This window comes from Stegodyphus dumicola, chromosome X1 (genome assembly GCF_044657685.1).
Source record: "Stegodyphus dumicola isolate Sdum_Otavi_A_Nest chromosome X1, ASM4465768v1".
Taxonomy (NCBI): domain Eukaryota; kingdom Metazoa; phylum Arthropoda; class Arachnida; order Araneae; family Eresidae; genus Stegodyphus; species Stegodyphus dumicola.
The window spans coordinates 165,735,503-165,759,720 of record NC_140780.1 but is presented as its reverse complement, the minus strand read 5'-3'; the positions used below and the strand labels follow the sequence as shown (position 1 = coordinate 165,759,720).

At 31.6% G+C, this 24,218-nt stretch overlaps 1 protein-coding gene across 1 annotated transcript in view; it reads left to right on the top strand.

Moving 5' to 3' along the window:
- Positions 1 to 24,218, top strand: part of LOC118201714 (COMM domain-containing protein 4) — a 67,584-nt gene that overhangs the window by 37,974 nt on the left and 5,392 nt on the right. The window contains exons 6-7 of the mRNA XM_085807793.1: positions 8,611 to 8,691; positions 14,899 to 15,075. Of these exons, the coding sequence (XP_085663919.1) occupies positions 8,611 to 8,691; positions 14,899 to 15,075 (258 nt within the window). The remainder of the gene's footprint in view (positions 1 to 8,610; positions 8,692 to 14,898; positions 15,076 to 24,218) is intronic.

Sequence of the window (24,218 nt, the reverse complement as noted above, 5' to 3'; positions counted from 1 at the left end):
AGGCATCAGTGTTGGTAGTCGTACAGATCTTCACATCTTGGATGCAGGTTCAGTCAACGGGACCCATTATTGTAACGAGATTCTTCTTCCATATGTGCGCCTTTTTAGAGGCGCTATGGGTCCGCAGTTTCTTTTCATGGACGACAATGCACCATGTCATCGCACAGTAGCTGCCGAACAGCTCTTAGAGAGTGAGGATATTGAACGTATGGATTGGCCGGCACGATCTCCAGATCTCAATCCCATTGAGCATGTATGGGATTTTCTAGGCAGACGCTTGGCAGCTCGTACCTTACCACCAGTAACGATTCCGGAGCTTCGATTGGCGCTGCAAGACGAATGGGCAGCAATGCCTCGACAACTCATTGACAACCTCATTCTCAGCATGGGCAGATGCTGTGAAACCTGCCTAGCTGTCAGGGAAGATCATATCCCCTATTAAAGACCGGGTGTTTCTTGCTGGGCAACCCATCACAGGGATGTTTCGGCCTTCAGTCGCATTGCGCTCCATGCTACTTTTTCAATTAAGCTTCTTTTTATCCCTCTGATTTCTCTTTTAGTAAGTGTTGCTTACATTACTCATGTCCTTACATATTGGGGATCTTACGGTATTAAATGTGTTGATTTGGAAAGCTTTTGTACAAAGTTATATTGAAAAAAACCGTCTTGTCCTTAATTTTTGTACACCAGTGTATATATATATATATATATATACAGTACAAAGTCCTTAATCCGGACATCGATTATCCGGAATGATCTATAATCCGGACCTCAAAGCCACAAACATACGCATGCGCGTTTGATGCGCGCATCCACTACTCATGTACGTAACGATAGTGAAGAAAGTAATAGAGAACGTTATTGAAAACGAAAAAATTTTGATTGACAAGTTAATCAGTATTCTCGACACAGCAATTGCAGGACTTGAACTGTGGAACTTTGTAACTGAACAAGAAATTATGTCTGTTTATAGAATTAAAGAGAAAAAACAAAGCAACTTAAACAACTTACATTGAAAGAAATGTTTATTAAAGTAAACAAATAAATATTAAGCCTTTTTTTTTTTTTTTTTTTTTTTTTTTTGTAAATTTTGATACACTTTAGATCATATTGCTTTTTATTTCATAAATTAAGGTTTCATGTTTTTGATTGTATAATTTCTGCGTGACATCTTACCAGATTTAAATTGATGATATATAATCCGGAATCGCTGAAGTCCCGATGAGTCTGAATTACGGACTTTGTACTGTATGTGTATATCTATATAGTTATATATATAATTCATTCAATTTGTGTTCCTTGAAGATGGTATATGGAAAGATTTCTTATTATAAATTATTATGAATTATTAGTTTATTACTTTGCAGCTTTATCGCAAGTTTTAGGCCTTTTTCATTTACTTTTATTTACTTTTTTTTTCAATATTTATATATATATATATATTTCTAATTCCATTTTTGTTTTTAAAGTTTATATTGTTTTGTAGTTATTACAGAAGTTTTTTTTTTTTTTTTTTTTCTTTGTGTTAACCTTTACTGCTTTAGTATTGGATTATTGTTTATACTTGGTGTAACATTTTTGCTCTGGAGCTGCTGTATCAAATGTACTAGCAATAACGAATTTGAACTTTCCTCTTCTGTGCAAGTATATCTATATACGAGGGTTGGAACTTTAATAGTGGCAACTATTTATTTACATGGAATACAAAAGTGATTCATGTCACCATGTTTTACAGTCCATCAGTATAGTTGCCAGCATTGTGTACAACCCATTTTCAACGATGTGGAAGTCGCAGAATACCTGTAGCAGCGCCTGTTTTGTTGATAGTTTGAATGGACTGGTCTACTGCCGCAAGAATCTCAGGAGCAGTTTGGAAGCGAGTGCCACGAAGTGGTTCCTTCATCTTAGGAATTTAGTCATAGTCACAAGGGCTTAGATCTGGGGAGTATGGTGGATGGTAAAGCACTTCCCAGCCCCATCGCTTGAACAAATCAGTCACAGCTTGCGCTGCATGTGGCCGAGAATTGTCATGCAAAATGAGAGGAGCGTTCTGCAGAAAGTGTCGCCGTTTTTTTTCTCAAAGCTGGTCGGAGATTATGCTCCAAAAATGAGCAGTAATACTGAGCAGTGACGGTCTGCTGTGCGGGAACGGTATGCATTGGGGTGACACCATCACAGTCGTACACGAGAATCACCATAACTTTAACATTGCTGGGGTTCTGACGAAATTTCAAACGTCGTGGTGACCCGTGATGACGCCATTCGTTTGATTGCCGTTTCAGTTCTGGCTGGTATGATCGGGCCCAAGTCTCATCCAGCGTAATGATATGGCGTAAAAAAGCATCTCCTTTGCGCTCATAGCGCTCCAGGTGGGTTCGGGCAGCATCGTATCGTAGCCATTTCTGCATTTCCATCGATTGATGTGAAACCCATTGTGAAGCAATTTTTCTCATGGACAGGCGTTCCTTGTGCAGCTCAGTCGTATGCGCTAATCCTGTTTGTCCAGCCAGCTGATGAATCATTTGGTGGTGATCACTGTCCATTAGTGCGACAACAGCTTTCACGTCCGCATCGCTGACACTCGGACGACCTGGCCGCAGCATGTCTGCCACGTTTTGGCGTCCTTCATTGAATGCTTTAACCCATCTTGCTACGGTTCTGTAAGGCAATGCAGATCCCCCCGCAAGCCTCTTGAAGTCCTTGATGACACTGTCGTGCTGTACGACCTCTGGCACATTCAATTTTTATCCAACATCGTTGTTCTTGTTTTGAAAACATCCTGACAACACTTACTTTAGACCGCGAGCTAATACAAGGGTCCGTTCTTCGCGTCACTCCGCATGCGCGTGACGTAGGCAGGACAAGTCTTTTTGCTGAGAGGTAAGGTAGGTATGTAGTTTACGTGTGGTATACGCAATATTCTTTGGTTTTGTTGCATAGCGTTTTTTCAGCTGTGTTGCCACTATACAAGATCCCTCGTATACGAAATAAAAAAATATATAAATCAAAAATCTAATCTTGGTTTGGTTCCCTTTTCTTTATTAAATATAGTAACTGCTTATAATAAATCATCTGTGTCATTTCAAAATTCATCTATATTATTGTTCTTAACATAATACATTACCTGATGACACAGGCACTGACATAAAGTTTCAGACGATGATAATTCCAGTTATATGTTCAAATCAAAGTAATGGGTTGAGTTCGATCCCAAGTGAATAGGGTGACTGTGTGGTTAATTTTCATTATGTCACATGAATACAAGCCAGTTTTCTTTAGAAAGTCCTTCATAGAAGCAGTCCTCTTGTCAGGCAGATAGCCTTCATGGCATTGCCATTTTGTCAAGAAAATCGAAGAATTCTACTGGCCATGCATTCAAATATCTCATTCTTCTCGTAAAAATTATACATATATATATGCACACACGAACATATAAACAAAAGTAAGAAATTTCATAATTATGGTTATTAATTATTAAAGTTGCATAGTGTGTTGCAAAATTAATGATATAACCCAGAGATAGTAATAAAATCAAAAGGTAGTGGCTAACAAGCTAACAGGAAGAACACAAATAAAAATCTAAAACCAACTCAATGAAATGATATAAAAATTATAATTTAACAAATAATTGAAAACTTTTTGGTCTTTTTCAAGGAGCTCTGGAAAAACTTTCAACAGGACAGTGTTTCTGATTATATCTGGATGATAATAAAAACAGAGCTGCGACGCTACCTGGAAAACCGGAAAAAGTTAGGGAATTCAAAAATTCACCAAAAAGTTCAGGGAAAAGTCAGGGAATTTAAATATTTTAGTCAAAATCTGGAAAAGTCGGGGAATTTCATGTGCCGACATAAAAAGCGATAACTTTCTTGGCGAATTGTGTATCAGGTGAGCGTCGTTCGGGCAGCTGGCATAGAGCCAATTTTTGAAACGCCAATTAGATTGTCTTTTAGAAAGGCAAAACAAGTTTCCAGCAACTTTGGTTTCCAGTAACCTCGAGAATCGAGAGAATCGCATGCTCATGTTGAACTAAACAAAATACTTATTCTCGTATAAAACAAAATCGGTTTAATCGTAGTATATGGTACTATGAAAGTTAGAATCAAAGAATATGTATTGTTAAGAAGGAAAACTTCTCTGCAACAAGAGTGGCTCCGTTCCAACATAGGGGGAAACAGTTGCGCATGCGCGAAATATCTGTCATCAAAGCTCGAAGCCAGTGTTGAAGTTCGAAGGTCATGTTATCAAAAGTTCATAAAATGAATTTCGTTTAAAATTTCTTTAAACTTTAAAGCAAAAGAAAATATTTTTTTTTTCATGCGAGGAAATTAATTAGTGGATTAGTTATTTTGAGAAAAATAAACTACAAAAATCCGTGTTTAAATTATTGCGAAAAATCAAGGAAGAAACATTTTGTCAAAGAATGTTTCTTCTTAACATGTGTTCCTAAATTTCCTGCACATATCACTGAGAGGGAAATTCTGGCCGCCAGGTTCCGTCACAAAATCCTTAGGCGAATTTTCCTTCCGCTTCTAGCGGCATAATAGCATTACGTCTATGGAACCTTTCCTTCTTTACATAGACTTTCTTTGGTTAGAATAACCTCCATGTACAGTACACACGAGATATGGCGACATTGTGATGAGCAGTAAACGGGTCATTTTGTTGTTCGCGATAATTTTCAAAATCGTGCCAAGACCTTACCGTATACTAGGATTTTACCACAAAATCTTTTAAACCTTTTTTTTTTCCTTTTTTAATAAATGCCTTATATGTCATTTTGCAGTGAAATAAAAAAATAGTATCAGTCATCTAGGCTAACCATTAAATATAACTATATTTGCTAAAATATTGTTGATTATTTTAATTCAATTTTTAAGTAATTATCTTTATTTTTATGTTATTCATATCATTCAATGCTACTTCTTCCCTCTAAATTTATTTATTATTAGTAAATAATACTTTCAAGTTTCATGAAATTTCCTCTGGCAAAATCCTGAAATTAATTCTAGCAGTATGATGACATGCCATCACGAAATTTAATGCACAAATTTTTTGCTTATGTATGCTGCTGAATAAATATAAAATACCTAAATTTATTTAAAATATCATTAAATATATTTCTTTCTTTCATTTAGCTGCAAAATGTCTGCAAAAAAAAAAAAAAAAAAAAAAAAAAAAGACATTTTTTTAATCCAGATTGGGCAGATTCTAATCTCAATCTTCAGAGGAGAAAACAATTACTATTATAGTTAAAATAGTAATGCTTTGAGGATTATATATATATATATAAGTCATATGTAATTGCCAAATTTTTGTGTAATACTGTAATTAATTTACCTCTTAGCACAGCCAACTTGCATTATGCAGTTAGACTGGAATTTTCTTAAAACACACCTGGAAAAGTCAGGGAATTTCATTCTCCTGTTTGATTGGCAACTCTGTAAAAACCACTTCATGAAATAATTCAAAAGTCCAAAAGTATTTGATAATAAAATTAACAAAAATTTGATAAGTGTAACTTAGAGGCATTTACATTTTTTGAAGGTCTTCAGCATCTGTGCAGACATTTTTAATTATCAGAATCCAGTTCATAATGGTATTAGCAATTACGTTTTTAAAAATATTTGAATTCCAATGTATTAGTATTATGCTGTGAAAGTTAAAAAGTCATTTTTCATCAATTAGTTTAATTCTTTTATAGTTGAGAATTTTTAGGTCAAGGTAATCAATTGATTATTGGTATTGGTTTTAAGTTTTAAATATGCAGGATAAGTATCAGCAGTTTCTAGTTATCCAGAATTATTGAAATGGGTAATTAAAAGTAAGATTAAATTTTTCATTTTCAAAATTTAGCATGAAATTAAACTCTTGTACAAAAATAAATTGAATGAATAATTCATGTGCATAAATATTCTATTAATTTTTTTAAGATTTTATCTTTAAATTTCATAAAATTGTAGAAGAGTGAGCATTTAAGATAGGTAGTTCATTTTTCAAATTTAAGGATGCTAATTTTAATTTTAAATTTATGGTGGAAAAGTTTTCCAGAACTCAGTAATATCATTAAACTTGAAAACTAGGTTACCTATTTTCAGTGTTTCTGTCAAATTTAAAATCTTCCACCAGATTAATGGAATACCAATGAGCATGAACTATTCAACTTCAATTTGAAATCTACCTCTTTTTGTACAAGAGTGCAATTTTATGCTAAATTATGAGCAAAATGAAAAATTTAATCTTATATAGAATCATAGATGACATTATCGCTTTCAATAATTCAGGATTAATTGAAATTGCTAATATCTGTCCCAAGTGCATGAGTATTTTGACCAAACTTCTTAAATAAAAAGACTTTTTAATGTTCATACCATTAAACAAATCCAAATTTAAATATTTCTTATAATAATATATAAAATGTTATAAACACGCTTACACGTTCAGCGACACAGCCTTCACACTCTCAGGCAATAACGATGGAGACAGATTCACTGCAAAGCACCAGAGTACAGCTGCTTGGTCGTTCTCGGAACTCCACGTACTCTCGAGACTCTCTACGCTACAACTCGTGATACACAATAATATAGCTCTCGACTCGGCACCGTCTAAGACAAAACTCAATGATGCACTAATTCGCGATGCACTAAAAGACTCTCGATGCCCTCGACGACCAGCTCGGCACTAGACTTCAAGACACTCGCTCCATGACTGACTATCAACTCGCTAGACGAGGCACACACTAACTGACTGCGGACCAGCGGGGTTTATATAGCTTTCGGCTTTTGTTCGAGAACATTCTGGGCTAAACCCGTAAGAATTCGTTCTTGAAGGTTCTCCATCTGTCCATGGCATGTCGCTAAATGGGCAGTTTCTCACCAAATGTGGTAACCCTGCCTTCCCTTGCCATTTTATGGCAACCCTAAAGCTTCTTTGTGGGGAAGCCATCTTACCACGCCTGTACATTTCGTAACAATACTTAAACCAAATTTAAAGTCATTGACTAGATGCATAATAATTGTAATTATTCATGTAAGTATTACATAGGTAATAATATATGTGGATTACAAATATGTGAATATCACCCTCTATCTGTGTTACTAAAATATGGCCATATGTATTTTAGCCCTATTATAAGCCACTTTTACTGTTACTTACCTTTTCTGTTTTCATAAAAAATCCTTTTTTTTACCACACCACATACCATTACTTCCAAATGAAAATTATTAAATATAATTTATTTTTTCTTTTAAAACAGTTTAATTTCTGTGCTTAATATTAATTACTGTGTTTACATTCTTTAGCCATTTCATTTTTACAAGACATTTATTCAACTCGCCTCTAAGATTTTTAATTTCCATTTTAACTGATTCTGTTTATTTCATTCCATCACATCTTGGCTTACTGGATCTTTTTGTATACCATTCCAAGGGTTTTAAGAAAAGTATTTCATGTAGATATATGATTTTATTTTTCATATTTCTTTAATTTAATTCTTTTTTTTTTTTTTTTTTTTTTTTTTTTTTTTTTTTTTTTTTTTCAAAATTTGGGCAAACTTCCTTTTGCATTATTTCACAGATTTAGGCTATGCATAGTTTATTCTTTATCTCTTGAATTAGGAAATCTTATTTATGCAAAAGTTATCTTAATTTTTTTCTCTTTTTTTTTTGGGGGGGGGGGGTTCTTTTAGGTGAACTGCCTTCTTAAATAATTTAATTCTCTTTCCGTAATTTTTTACTTTAAAATTTTCCTACATTCCTCTCATTTAACTACTGATTGGCTCCCTGTAGAACAACACATTTTAACTGCTCATGCATGATTTCCCTTCCCGTTCATGGCATTTTCATTTACACTGCCCTGGGCCACATCTACACAATCTTCCTGCAGTTCCTTATCAAGGTATTCCTGTGATGCACTATATGTTACGTCTGCCCTAACCAAGGTTATTTGAGGTGCCTGTAATAGCAGGATATAATTCCTGCTGAAACAGTCATATCAAAAGCATCAAAGTATACACTGCTTTAATTTGCCTGTTGTTTCTCTGGTTTCTAATGTGGAATGTTCTAATTTTTATACTGTTTAATTTCCGTGTAGTATTATTTACTTAGTCATGTCAAAGCAAGTAATATATTGATTGTATATTAAAAATTTAAAAAATTATGCTTTCTTTATTACTTTCATTATTATTATTTAAAAAATTCAATTAATTTTTATTTATTTATTTTTTCCACTTTGAATTAGTTCATGCAGTGATTTTTATGATCATCCAGATATAATTAAAAATGTGGCTCAGTTGAAATTTTTGTGGCTGCTCGAAGAAGACCAAAGAATTTTTTATTTTAAATCATATTATTTTATTGAGTTGTTTTTGTTTTGATTTTGTATTCTTTCTTTCAGCTTGTTAGCTACCACTTTTATGATTAAATTATTATGTCTTGATCGTATAATAAACCATACATGTTATCAAGAGGTATTGTAGTCTTTGTTAGCTACCAGGTTTTTATCTCGTGGTTATCTGTAAAGATACAAATGTCTGTTGATAATGAGATAAATTATTAAGTGCTCTTATTTATCCAGGGTCTTTCTTGAAATATCTGTTCTTATTCTTTTTAGAATCAACTGCTGCCTTATGTAAAATATTTTCTGAGAAATTTGTACTTCTGCAAGAAAAACTGAAGAAAAGCTCCTTAAAATGTAAGTGTTTATCTCATTGTTGCAGTGTATTTATAAATTATAGCTGCATCACATGCGCTTAAAGAAAATTATTATAGTAGTTCTGTTTGAAATGTAAAATATTACCTAGTTATTTCTAAAGTGACTGCCAGAATGTAATTCATCATCAAAGAATTATTTGGCTTCTTTAAGCAAAATCTCTAGTTTTTTATATTGTCCTTAAAATCTTTTTGCAACATTTACAATATTTTTGTAGCAAAAATTCCATTAAAAAAATTAGTGAATGATCTTTGCTCAGTTATTCACCATTTTCATAAATTACCAAAACAAGAATTCCTTATTTGTTAAAAACGAATTTATTTACAAGCAATAAAAGAAAATGAGATGCATAGTGTTTCTATATGTTGATGAAGATTATAACTTTTGGAAAAAGTATGCAAGAGTTTCTTGCTCATATTTATTAAAAATTAATTATTCCCAATGCTTTCTGGTCATGGTAGTACTTTATTTTAAACTCAAATGTTCTTTTCTTGTAATAGTTAAAATTTGTTTTTAACTTGCAATTTGATTGGTAACTTAATAAGCTAAACTGTTTAATGCTAATAGATGTGTCTTAGGTTGAGTTTCAGTTTTCATGAAGTATTTTGGTTAAACATTTGAGTAATTCCTTTTTACGTGATGAAAATAAAATTAACATGTTGAATTAATGAATAATGAACCGAACTGACTTGAGTTTGCAATCAAAAATATTAATTGAATATCAGTAAAACACCCATTTGCATTTAGCTACATGAACAGCTAGTGTATATAAGCCATAAATTATCCTGTACAACAGTTTCAGATTTAAGTAATAAAAAAGTGCCTTATCAATAGTATTTTAAATTCTCTTCTTATCAGTGCTTAATTTAAGCTGTAAAGTAAGCACTGATAAGAAAAATATACACTATCAATCGTTAAATACTGTTAAAACTGTTTAAAACACTATAAACCATTAAATGCTTTATTAAGGCCAGAACTTTCTTCGGCAGCTTTGCTCAGCTTTTGGAGTAATAATAAAATTAAAAGTAGGAGAACTGTCTTCTGCTAATTGGAACAGAGAATGAAATTATTACTTTGTTGCTTATGTTGCACTAAACTATAATTATAGCTTTATAACTAATTAAAATATGTATTAACTTTAAATTAAGGAAAATTTAATAAATATTTCAGTTATTTTATTGCTTATGTTATTACTTTATTGCTTATGTTATTACTTTGTTGCTTATGTTGCACTAAACTATAATGATAGCTTTATAACTAATTGAAATATGTATTAACTTTAAATTAATGAAAATTTAATAAATATTTCAGTTTTTTAAAAAGTAGCACAAAATTAAAGATACTAGCCAGGAAATTGAAAATGTGAAATTTGATCTAAATATGCAGCATTTCAAGTAATTAGCTATAAACCTGTATTTCCAGAATAATAAATTAATTAAATGGAATAGACTTTCTGATAATATTTCTGCTCATGCGAGATGTTGTAATGAAATTTTATGAAATTAAAAATTTTTATGGGAACATTCTATAAAGAATCCTTAACTATACTGAAGATTGTTCTGAGGAACTGAGTAAAAATATGCAGAATTGGTCTTAAGGAGAAGAGATTTTTCAAAATAATGTAACTTAAAATAAATAGTGTGCAAAATGACATTAAGGACAAACATATGATACCTTCAAAAACTTTTGTTTCTATTGTAATTAATAAAGCAAAATGTGAAGCATAAAATGAAGAAAATCTGTTAATTGCTATGGCAATTCTTGCTTATTTAAAAGTTATCTTCAAAATAATATTTTTCAATAGCTGTGTTTGTTGACATGCATTTACCCTTTACATTTGAGTTCCGAGTCTTTCATGTGACAGATGACTGTTAATACCAGAATTTATGCACAAGTGATTAAAATTTTAAATGAGTTTCTCTTCTAAAAAATTAAATATTTCCTCAACACTTCTCTTTTACTACTATAAAAATGCACAGATTTAAGGAAAATCAGTAACTTCTCCTCAAAATAAGAAAAAATATTATGAATAAAATGTAAAATCATTAAGCAGATTAATAGTGTAATGAATTATTCATTATAATAGTCAAAGTATTGGCATAAAAATTAGAAGTTCAGCAAGAAAATATTTCTTCGGCACCGAGTTGAAAATGAATACCAGATTTTATATGTAAATAACTGCAAAAACTGCTTGTGTAATTTTTGCAGAGTTATGTAATCAGGGTTCGTACGGTCCTTAAAAGTCCTTAATTTTTTCAAAAATGATTTTTGATCCTTAAAAGTCCTTAATTTTGGCCAAAATGAATAAACGGTCCTTAATTTTGCTCATTTGACATTTCTAATGATTGCCATTCTAAGTGTGAATTACGATTTCTCATGAATATGGAATTAAAATTACACGGCTCTTAACCAATCTGTTGGCGGATTTGCGTTGCAAACGATAAAAAAAAAAAAAACAATTAGCTACCCGAACGAAAGTATCGGTGTCTGATTGGCTATTCACCCAATCTTCCGAAACAGGTGTTATCCATAAATTTAGGCAGATTGTGACGAAAGCGTGAAGCCAGAAGTTCTTTAAGAGGCGAAAGTGATGATGAAGGTGCTCGAGAAAAAAAAAAGGGAGGGGGGATTCTGAAAATATTTGCCAAAATTAGAGCAATACCAACCTGGAAGGACACAACCCTTCCAGCGCCAATAGGAATGAGATGCCTGGAAAGTGCATTTTCAATAAACTGTGGCTTCATCAAGCTGACTACAAAGACTGGATATTGATGGATGGCAATCCTTAAATATAGTCTTTGTCTGAAACAAATTGAAATTTCTAGAATGGGAGAGTCAGCGCTGAAAATTCACATGAAAATTAAGTTTCGTTTTATCAATTCAATTTGTTTTTACACGGTTTTGCTTAGCTTAATTTCTATGTTTGTTTCAATTAAGCCATAAATTAATTTTTTATCACCTTCTACGGAGTTTATTCTCTTTTGCACATACTATATGTATGGGATATCGGGATTATGAGTTTATTTCTGCAGAGGGTCTGTTATCGATTTCGCGAGAAATCTGTTGGCTCCATTTCGATTTTAGGTCATCAAGGGCAAATTCGGCAACGCTAGCCGAGAAAAAGTGAAGTTCGGAAATATGTTTTGAAGCTTCAATAGACAATTAAGTATTTGGTTTAAACCTATGTTGTTGATATAATGCATAATTTTTGCTAATGGCGATACAATTATTAGTTGAAAGTAACTAATTAAAAATTTTTTAATATTTTTAAAGCTGAAAACAACTAATTGAAACTAATTTTCCTGAATTAACTAGACGCAAAATTAACTTTCATGAATTACTAAAGTTATTGGGTAGAAGTTTAACTGAAAATGTACATTCCGTATTATATATATATATATTTATACAGTTCAAAGTCCGAGGTCTGGACTCATCGGGACTTCGGCGATCCCAGATTTGAGATTTTTCCGGATATTAGATCATTTTAAATCTACTAAGATGGCACGTAGAAATTATAAAATTGAAAATATGAAATCGTGATTTATGAAATAATGAAGCATTTATGATTTAAAGGTATCAAAATTTACAAAAGAAAAGAGCTTAATATTTATATGTTTACTTTATTAAACACTTTTTTCAATGTGAGTTGTTTGATTTGTTTCCTCTGCTAATACTTTAGACTAATACTATAGACATATAATTTCTTGTTCAGTTATTAAGTTCCATTGTTCAAGTCCTGTAATTGCTGTGTCGAGAATTCCGAATAACTTGTCAATCAAATATTTTTTCTTGTTCAGTAACCTCTCTGTTACTTTCTTCACTATCGGTAGCTGTATTTTCTGGATTTAGAACCATACTACAGATATCGCCCTCCGTTAATTGATTGATGATTGGGTTTAACTTCGCTAAATTCTGCCGCCTGGTGCGGCCATGCGAGCTCTGGCGCTGGTTCTGGCTTTATGTGAATAACAAATCAGTTATTCTTAATTCAAATAGCACTAAATATAATCGTTTGTCCTATGAGTAGCATTAACAAAATCTATTTTTAGCATAAGGAAAGAAATTTCTGCTAAATCTCCCCTTGTCAACATTTTAGCGCATTAAACTTAAATCTGTAATCGGATAATACTCTATTTGGCGTCGCTGCATGATTCATCACTCAAGTTGTCATCCGTTGATAAACATGCGGTGATGAAAGCAAAATACAATAAATAATGATTCGCGATTTCGACATCAAGGATATAAAATATTAGTTGGTGTAAAATTAACAAATGTTTCGGTTTGAGATTATGCCAAGCAGATATGCAGCTATGGAGTCAAGTTACTAATCACACAAATTTATGCTAAAATAATTATTTCTTCAGTAATGAGATATTTTATTTAGCGCTAAACTGAGATTAAGAATCGGGATTTCCGACATGTTGCAAGAAGTGGAGTTCGTTATTTAGAAGTTCAGTATTTAGAAGAACAAAAATCTTTAACTAAATCTGAAAATTCAAAGAGGAAAAGAAATATTATTGAGGAAGAAATTGATTATATAAAGCAGAAGAAAAAATTTCTTTAAAGGGACATTAAAGATATTAATGAAGAAGTATATGCTTTAGCAGATGAAGCTGAGACCAGCAGGAACATTGATTTGTTTGTTAAAACAAATGAACTTAGAAGAATAGTTAAAGAAAAGGAAATAGACATAAATAAATTAGATGTTAAAATAGCTGAAAAGATTTCAGATTTAAAAAAAGCACAAATGTTTTGTATCCTTTATTGTACAGTTTATTATTCTAGTATCTTTCAAAAAACCAAGGAAATAAATTGTATGTTTACAAATCAGTTATTTTAATCTGCAAAATATTCTTACATTGTGATTATAATAGTAGTTGACTGTGTTTAAATAAATATCAAATAAGTTAAATAATAATCATGTAAATCTCTAAAATAGTGACTGTTTTTAGTGTAAAATACACTTATACATGTTTTTCAAGAAATTATGTTCCTAATTTAATGTTATCTACTTCATAACTTGTAGGGAGTTAGTTTAATTTTCAAAATTGTTTTATGGTAAGTATTAAATTGAATTTAATAATAGTGCATGATACACACTTCTGTTAGTTTCTTAAAGTGAAATTACATGCATGAAGTCAGTTGTATGGATAACTGCTTTATTCTATTAATTTTTTTGTTTGCTGACAGGTCCTTAATTTTTTCTTTAATGGTCCTTAAAAGTCCTTAATTTTCATGTAAGGAAATGTGTACGAACCCTGGTAATTTGTCATAATTTAAGCTGTAAACTACGTCAACATATTTCAGTGCAAAAAATACATGTTAAAAGAATACTGTTCAAAAAAGTGGCTACAGTTTTATTTCTTTAAGTATTGGTCCTAGACATGTATTTCCAGTTACAAAATTCAAAATAAAATAGAGAATTTTGCAAAACTGTTTTCAACGATTGTGTTAACTTTTTTATACAATCCCCTCAACTCAATAAGTCTAAATAGTGAAATGTTTATCATGCTTTTGTGAGTTAAGAATAAAATTTCCATACATTTATATACAAAATTCGACGACATAGTTTAATTAGTTGGTGCAGCCAGCTACAAAATTAATATCTTGTACTATTTTACCCAATATACCACCAAGTGATTTTTATTTTGTATTTATGATAGCATAATAAACATATCTCTAGTTTTGCTCTCTGTGAACCCATGTTAAAAGGTAAATTTTTTCAACCTTTTTATCTGCAGTGTTGAAACTGCTTTCATAAAATCCCCTCCCCCCCTTTTTTTTACTTCCTTATTTCAAGAAACTTTGAAAGTGGAAGTAGGTGTCCTGTATTTAAGGAAATTAAGTTTAATGCAATGTTTTTGAACATATGCATATATCAAACATATCCTAAGTTACTTATTAAATGAAAGTTCTTCACTAAATCAATCCCTCTTTGGTAGATAGCTCTCCCGTATTTTGCCATAGTTAAATTCAGTATCTGTGTCAAGTGCATTGCTGAGATATCATATGTACAGTTTAAGTTTTATTCATCAGGCAGCTGGAACTTGGGATATACATTTGCCCCATTTTATTGTTTCATTTTCATGTTAAGCTCCCCCCTTTTTTTTTCCATATTTGAATGTACTGGAAATTGATTTCATTATTTATACTTCTTAATCAAGTCTCTCTGTTTATTATTAATTTTAGTGACTGAAATCCAGAATATCAACTGGCAAGTAGATTATATACTTTGGTCAAGTGTTTTGAATGAAGTGAATGACCCATCAGTCAAGCTGTGCTTGGAAGTTAAAGATTCTGATTCATCTGAAATCAAGTTACATTCGTTTAATATGTCATCGAGCAAGTTTCTTCTATTGCTGCATGGTAAGTTATTTTATATTTCTCTCGTACTTTTGTGTGTGTGTGTGTGAGAGAGAGATAAAGGGAGCTTTTAAGAGAGTAATGGAACTTTTTTTTAACACTGCATTGTTGAGACAGCATATTGATTAAACATTAGCATACACCAAAGTTTGAAAATTTCTAATTCATAGTTAATAGAGCATAAAAATGTCATCATATTTGTAGTTTAATTTTATCAGCGGGTGATCAGTCATAAAATGTTTTCTGTGGCTGTTAAAATTCCTTAAATTTATTTTTCCTCTTTTTAGGTTTTTAGAAAGTCTCTTTAGTGTTTTGTAAAATATCCAGATGGATAAGATGGAAATACTTCTGTTGGGAGACGTGGTCATAGTTTATTCTAGTTGTCATGTAGATAAACCAGATTTTAGATTATACCTTCAAAATTTAAAGAAGAATTTAAAGAAAATTCAAAATTCAAAATCTCAGCTAAAGACATTGTAATAATCTCATTTAAGAATTTCTACTCCACTACATTTCACTGTGAGGTTGACATAGTCTGATAAATAGCAATCCCTGGGCAGTGGTCATGTTCATACATATTGATCAGATCAGTCAACATGTAGCATGATTTCTCAGTCTACAGGATGTTCTTTCATTTTGTTTTTCATGGTGACATGCTTCACACAACTGTTGTCTACAGTGTTTCATTCAATGATCATTGGCTTTTATGATGCAGCTTTACTGCAGGAAGATATTTTGAAAAATGTTTGAAGAATTGCTATTGCAGTTAAGCTGAGCCACCTCCCGGTTTAACTTCCCATATATAAGAAGCATCACAATTCCAATCTCAATATTTGTGGCTTCTCTGATTAAAGGTGGAATTTTCAACTGTCTTGGATTTCCATTTTAGCACTCTTCCATTACTCATTGTTGCATATGGTGTCTGGAACTATCCAGAAATCTCATAGATGAAATGACCAAATTCTTAATCACTAATGACCATGCCTTGTTGTACTTCACTCAACTTGCATAGTGATCGTAATTATTTTGAAAATGATACTTATTTACAGTGAGTAGGAATTATTCACACAAGAGTGGTTATGCAAAATGAACTATTGTTTTCTCTGTCTAATTCTGTTGAAACTCTTTCAAAAGATGATAACTAGTAAAAGACATTTACCAAATGTGAGTGCCTCGCCCCCCAAAAAAAAACAGAAAAGACATTGAATTAGTTTTTTTATGGGAAACTAAAAATTGAGGATCTATTGGCATGTAAAAAGTATCTGTATGTATATTCAACCAAATGCAAAATTTTTGTAGCATTTTCTAATTGGTCGAGTCAGTTTTCCATTGATAAATGACATCATTTTATCTTGTGGTTTATGTGAAATGACTGGGTGTAGTTTTAACTGTGATAATAAATATAAAATTTTAATATGGGTTTGTAAAGGTAAAGAAATGAATGTTTGCAAAAGAGAATTAGTATTAACCCCTTAACTGCAGTGGGCGTATATAAATGCCTTGCTTAGCCAATGCATTAACACGTTCCCTGCCAGACCGTTTTTTGAAGACTTCCCGTTCAGGCCGCATGGGGCACAATTTGTATGCCTTACAATAATTAAAATAGCGCAAAAATCATAATTATCAAGGAAAGGTTGTATAGTTTAACATGCATAACACAACAAACCAATAAATTTATTTTTCTAAGAATTAGTTTAACAAAGACCTAGCTGAACAGTACTATGCCAAGCAAGTTACATCCTCACATATAATTTTTTTTATCGTACGTATATCAGTTTTAAATGAGCGTATTAAAATCATCAGCAGTAGTATTAAGATGCCCATAATTGACTGCATAATGAATTTTTTAAAAATTCTTCATTTTACAATGATAATACCAAATGGCTTGAACGGAAACTTTAGCGTGGGGCGCATACACCCCACGCGGCAGGGAACGTGTTAGCTGCAACGGGCGTATATACGTACGCCCTTCCAAACTTTTGCGTTGCACTGCTACCCATAAAATTATTCACAAAGCTTTGGAATGCAATGCCACAATGACCTTGACAAAGTTTGCAAAGGAGGATACTATTTCAGAGACATGTGGGGAGAAATTGGAGAGAGAGGAGTGTGTCTAAAGCGGTGAAAGTAATGACTGCGCAGTATCGGCTGGGGTTGTTTGAGTAAGACATTTTTTTTTTTTATTCTGTGTCCTCCGTTTTCATTTACTTTTTGTAGTAGGTTCCAGGAATAAAGAAAGATATAATGGATGTTTCTAACCCATTTATCTTTTTTGAATTATTTTTTGATGAACTGCTCGTGCTTCGTATTGTTACTGAAACTAACCATTTTGTAGACGAGTATATAAACCAACATTTTGCAAATGAAAAATCAAGAACAAAATTGTGGCATTCAACCAGTTCGGAAGAAATATATGTTTTTTCAGGCATACTGATTTCACAAGGTATTACGCTGAAACCTGATATTACACTTTACTGGTCTAAAAATGAATTGATCAAAACTCCATTTTAGGGATCCTTTTTATTATAAAAACATCATTTTTATTATACTTGCATCTTTTTATTATTCTTTTACTCAAAACATTAAATTTTGTGGATTCATTTTTCCTTTTATTCTTTATTTTGTGAAAGTAAACACTTTTTAGAAAGTAAAACTTGCACTTATTTTCCCCCTAATACATCCCATAAGTACGCATGCCTGTGTGAAAAACCATGGCACTGGGAAATGAATCTTGTATGATTTCCATGGCAGTTAAGGGTTCAGCCTTCACAAACATGTTAAATCGTACAATGAAATTTCAGTTAAGTTGTAAAATGAAAATCATTCAGCATAATATACTTAAAAGTCCTTAGGCAGATGTTTCATTCACTTCTGGTTCCAGTATAAAGAAGGTCAGGTCATCATTCTTCATGTTAATCTCTATTATACTATAGCTATTTCTTCAAGTTCTTTTGTTAGAGGTTTAAGAATAAAAATTTTGCTACGGATTTTAAATTTTACATCCAAATTTAGTGAAACATTCCCAAAATCTGATTGTGCTGTTTTGAAAGAGGGAAAAATATTTAAAAAAATGATAGCATAATAATCCCTTTAAATGGTTCTGAATTTTAAAAAAATTGTGTTTTTAATATTATTTCATAATTTATTCTTAATGATTTTTAATATTTTTGTATCTTTAAATTGTCTTTGGCATCATGAGAAAAAGTTAGGAATTCTTTATCAAAATTATAAACGCTTACAAGGTTCAAACCTTCAAATATGTCTGAAGAAAAGTCTGAAATTGTTTTCTTGGATAAGGAAGTTTATGTGTCCTGTATTTGATGCTATATATTTAAATTATTTTAGCAATCATGGGTAAGAAATTTATTAATTCTTCATCTAAATTATAAAAGCTTGCAAAGTCTAAAACTTCAAAAATGTCTCTTTCATAAAGAAACATTTCTGACCTTTATTTTATCGTACTGAGTGTAAATATGTTGTTTATAAATGACTTATTTTTTTTGAAAAAAATATATTGTAAAAAACATTTCTGAAGAAGATTAACTAAAGTATAATCCCCGATTTTTTAGAAGGCAAGGTCTTGTCATTTTATATTTCCAAATGTATCAAAATTCTGCCGTAGATTTTATTTGCCTCAAAATCTGGTCTGGAGAAATGTCCAGCCTCGAACATTGAAATATCCAAATTTGTAATTTCCATCATTGAATTTTAATTCACCTCCAGCCAATCAAATTCAAACTTCACTTTAAAAATGATACTGATAATTTTAAAATTCTCAAAAATAAAACTTCATGAAAATTACTGTCTGTTTCTAAAGGTCTTCCTGTAACTAATTAAACTTTCATGCAGAATTGGCAGATGAAGTGAAGATGTGGCATTTTAGTTGGAAATTCTCATTAGAATTATTTATTGTAATCATCATATGTTAAATCATCATATGTTTAAATTGCAGTTAAATTTTACTAATTATGAGGTATATCAATTTAAGAAAATTGTAAGTAAATGTATGCATTTAAGTAGTAATCCTTTTAAGAGTAATTTGTTGTATTTAAGAGAAAATACTGAAAATAAAAAGGATTGTTTTAATAATGTTGAAAGAAAGAATGGGTGAGAAAAATCTTGTGTAAATGAATAGTTGAGAAAATTATTAAATGAATATAGCTATATATTTGCAGAAAGTAAATATAATGTGGGTTGTATTAGTATTCAATCTCTAAAAGTGATATTAACTTCAGAACTTTCTTGAAGCTTATAGACCATATAGGGCATCCCCCTAAGGATGAAATGAATTAATGAATGAAATTTTAAAAAAGTACAAGAATTATTACATGCAGGTAGTCATAAAACCATTGTTTAGCCCTTATGCTGCCCCTTTAACTTAAGCCTGTAAAAGAGATGAAAATGCTAAAAATAGATTTATATTGATTAAAGGAAACTTGATCAAATTACTGAAACAGTTTTGAAACCCATACCTATAATAGATGCCATACTTGACCAATCAACAAATGCAAAAGTGTTTTCTACATTAGATCTAGCATCTGGTTATTAGCATATAAATTTAAATATAAAAGATACTGAAAAATTAGCTTTTACAATCAATTTTGTTTATTCTTTATGAATTTTACAGATTGCCCTTTGTGGTTAAAAAATTCCCCAGCTGTTTTTCAAATAGCTTATAGACAAATTTTAAATAAATTTCAAATTAAGTTTGCTTTAAATATATTGATGACATGTCAGTACAGTACAGTCCCACAAACTCGACATAATGTGGACTAAGAGACTGTCGAGTTTTACAGAATAAGGGGCGAGTTTTTCAGAACTCTCTTAATATTTAACTGTAAATTACTCTAGACTTTTGTAGCACAATATTGAACATGGAAAAGTATGGCATAAAATTAAATTAATGTTGATTTTTTTATGTCGAGTTCTAGCACAATAGGAGTAATAAAAAGAACAAATACCCTAAAGTAACTGAGTAAAAAAACTTACAAAAATGAAGAATTATTAGTAGTTCTTAGAAAAATAACGTGTGATGGTAGATTGTCTCTCGCACTCATTCAGTCATTGTGCAGCTTCATCCTGTAAGTGAGGGAGGAACAAAATGTCCATACCAGATGTACCTTGGTTCTCCAAAGTAACGGAACATTCCTTCAGCAGCCTTCAGTCCTTCACTATGGGTCATCATTTTAGCTTTTCCATTGTCTGCAGCATCTTTGTTTTCTGATTCATCTTCATTTTTATCCATGTTGCCTTTCACCAGTGCAATTATTTCTTCATGTTCTAAAATTTCACAATTTTTATCTTGTCCTATCCATTCTTCAGCATCACCTTCAGTAACTTCTTCACAGCCTGGAATTTTCTTAAGTAAATCAACTATTTCACAATTTGTCTCTTTTCTGCTTTTGTGATTCCTGAATGTTCCAGCAATTATGAATGAGGCTTATCTGTTCGATTTCACTCCAAGAATGAGTTAGATGTTGGCATCTAACATAGCTATTTTCTTCAGTTTCTCGATCATATCATACCCATCCTCTATGGCTAGGACAAGAGAGGAAAGAAGTTTAGGTCTGTATTTTTTCATCAATATCTCCAAAATGTCCTGGTCCATCGGCTGACGCACTGAATTGATGTTAGGAGGGAGAAATATGGCTGTTATATCTTCATTTTGTAGCTGTTCTGAATCAGAATGGGATGAGGCATTGTCTAGCATGGGAATCACCTTCCTTGGTAGATTTTTTGATTTTAAAAACTTTTCCACTGATGGAACAAACTGCTGATGAAATCATTCATTAAATATTGCTCCATTCATCCATGCATTTGACCGATTCGAGTACCAAACAGGAAGATCATGTTTGGTTTCTGTCTCATTAGTGTACTTTTTTATGTTTTTAATCAGCCGGAGATTTTTTGATTTGCCTATAAGTGCTAGTTTGAGCTTATGGCTGCCTGTTGCATTGCTACGTGTCAAGATTGTGACATTCTCCTTGCTTCTTTTGCAGCCAGGTGTCGATTTTTCTTCCCTGGATGCTAGCATTTTTTAAGGTAGCATTAGAAAATTCAGACTGGTCTCATTACACTTATAAATTTGATTTCCAGATATACCCTATTTTTCAGTTGTGGAAATTATCCTTGGATATTGCAGCATTTGCTAAGTTAGCAGATAGCTTTTCCCCACAAGTATTTAACTGCCTAATGACATACCACTTTTTCCATATGTCGAGCCAGCCAACACTAACAGTAAATCCAGGCTATCCTTCTTGAAATTCATCATGAAATTTTAGAGACATTCTCTTGTAAAATTCGTCTCGAAATGGGTGTTCCCTATTCTTTTTGCTGCCTGAACCACAAATAAAGCACCTAGCTCACTTTTTCGAATTCACCACCTTTCATACTTTTTCTTTCCTTTAAACTATCCGTCTTTTCACACCAAGACTCGATTTCGGACCTCTTCTTTTTCCACTGTATTAAAGTAGTCCAACCAACACCTAAATCCATGGTAATTTTGTTTACACTTTCACTTTTGTCAAGTCTCTTTACGGCATCTAGTTTTGTTTCTATTGCCACATTATTTTGTTTTCTTTTCAAACCACATTTTCACTTCATATAACATCAAAAGTTCCCAAGAATATGTTAATGTTTATACGCCTGGATGTGAATTGAGGAACAATAACCACAATGAACTGGTGTGAGTTTAGTTTGCAATAAGATGCAGTCATAAAACTTCAGACAAGGTCTCCTGATGTTTCACAACAACAGAAAGGAATGTGAGCCAGTGGCCAGCTGCTACCTGACTTTCTTTGTATCTTTGAAAGAAGAAAGCAGCATTGCCAAGTATTACAACATATCTTGAAATTTGTTGGTCAGTTCCAAGAATTAATGGCACAATGCAAAAACATCAAAAATTACAGAACAGAACACTCAAATCTCTGAACAGAACAGGAGAGACATACGCGTAAATAATAATTATATATACTGTATGTAATATTTGCTCTGTTTGGCCTAGAGATAACTTTAAAAAGTTCCTAGAAAGTTGTCGAGTTTTACGGAATGTCGAGATATCGGAAGTTGAGTTTGTGGGATTCTACTGTATTCTTTGAGCGATCTGATTTTGGATCTTTCATGAAGACCTGTATTTAACAGCATTTTTATTACAACAGTAAGTTTTATTACTGCTTAAATTATAAAATTGCTTAATTTAGTCTCTATTTTCATAAACTTACATTCATTAAGATGACACTTACAAAATTAAATTAAATATCTTAAATTATAAGCAAATATGTACCAAGTGACAAATATTTCATGACAAGATAAAGCCTGAAATGCCGCTGAGATGGTTAATTACTAGTTTAAAAACTGCAATTTGGGAAGAATATTTTTCCAAATTTTTTGTCTAATCTGTTGGCAATAATTCATATCATTCAGTTATTTTGCAGTCCTATCATACATAAAACATCACTTTTTGGGGATGCAGCCCCATCTCAATATTAATAAAGAAAGTCTGTTTGGCATACACCTGGTCCTTATTTATAACATTATTTTATGGTATCCACTCCAGTACTGAGCCATTTAATAAAAAAGGAAATTCTTTATTTCATTTCAGCGAAGAATTACACACAGAAACTTATATTCAGAGCATATTCTGCTTTGCTACGGTATAAGGTACCCATATATCATTGCAAAAAATATGCTAATCTTCTTCGAATGACTATGTACTGTACTGTTAGGAAGATTTAGTCAGTCTGATAGTTCCTGAACTGCACAGCATGGATTTGTAGAAATAGCTTCTTTTCAAATTTTGAGCTCAGGGCTCAAAAGATCCTTAAAAAGACTGTGTTTCTCAGACCTAATGCTTTCCCTCTTTTCAGAAAGTCCCTTGATGTTTGCAACAGTGGTTCTTGTTAGTAGTTTGATTCATGCATAGAGGGATGCATTTACTCAACAAAAGAATAGAAAATGCAGGAATTATTGAGTAAACTGCTTGTTATCGAGAGAAAATTTAAAGGTTCAACTGCCTTCAAATCTTACTACTCACTGGGGTAGGCAGAAGGAAATGTATATTATGATTTTCAAAAAAGGTTATTCTTCTTTCATCATATTATAGTGCATAGGTGTCTTTAAAAAAAAAAGGAATGTTTGGATTTTTAAATAACAATTTTAATTTACAAAATTGTCTTTATAAAGTGTTAACAAGAATTAGTTGTGTTATATTCTATTATAAAATTATGTAATAAAACTATTTTCTGTAGATATTTTTAGCCTCTTAGATTCATCAGGTCTCGTCTCAGTTCTATGATAAATCTGAATTTTTTTTTTTTTTCCTGTATATTTTATGAACTCATCTTCTTAATTTTACAAAAATTCATCATTCTTTAAACCAAAAAACACTGTGCTAGTGTTGAAGTAAACAGAAGTGTTACATATTATCAAGTTTCCTTCTAATATTTATTTTATTTTGCTGTGTGTGCTATCAAAAATATCCGAACTATTAACAATTTTTACATGAAGTAATGGTTCAAAATTTAAGTTTAATGCTACAGGAATGATAACAAATTTAAATTGTATAGAAAATTTGGAATTAAAACTTTGCAAAAAAGTTTCATTTTAAAATGTCTAAAAAATTTCCTTGAAAACATAATGCCTAAAGTGAAAAACTCTCAAGAAATTAGAATATGCAATGTTTTAATTCTAAAATGACTTCATTGTATTATTATATGGTGGTGTTTGTACTGCAGTGTTCTGTTACCTAAAGCGTCTAATTTATATTAAGCTTGGTTTTAAAATATCAGCAGAATAAAGCTATAAAACACAAGCTATGAAACTAATTTCTGGAATAATATATTTTAGTTTTAAAACTGAGAAAACAGAGCATTGTTTGAAGAAGTAGAATTTTACATTGTTTGTTGAAAAATAGTGAGTGAATTAATAATATTAGTGCTATATTTACTGTGAATTCCTTTTCTCTTTTGTTTAATAAATTCACAGTTCTTATAAGAGAATGTGTCTTACTTTGTTATTAAAATTGCCAAAAAATATTTATAACAAAAAGCTTTCAAATCAGAAGAAGGAAATCGTGCAGTACATACACTTTTTGAAAGAATAGGAAAGAAGATACAACATGTTTGCTGTATTCAATACCTTGTAGTGTC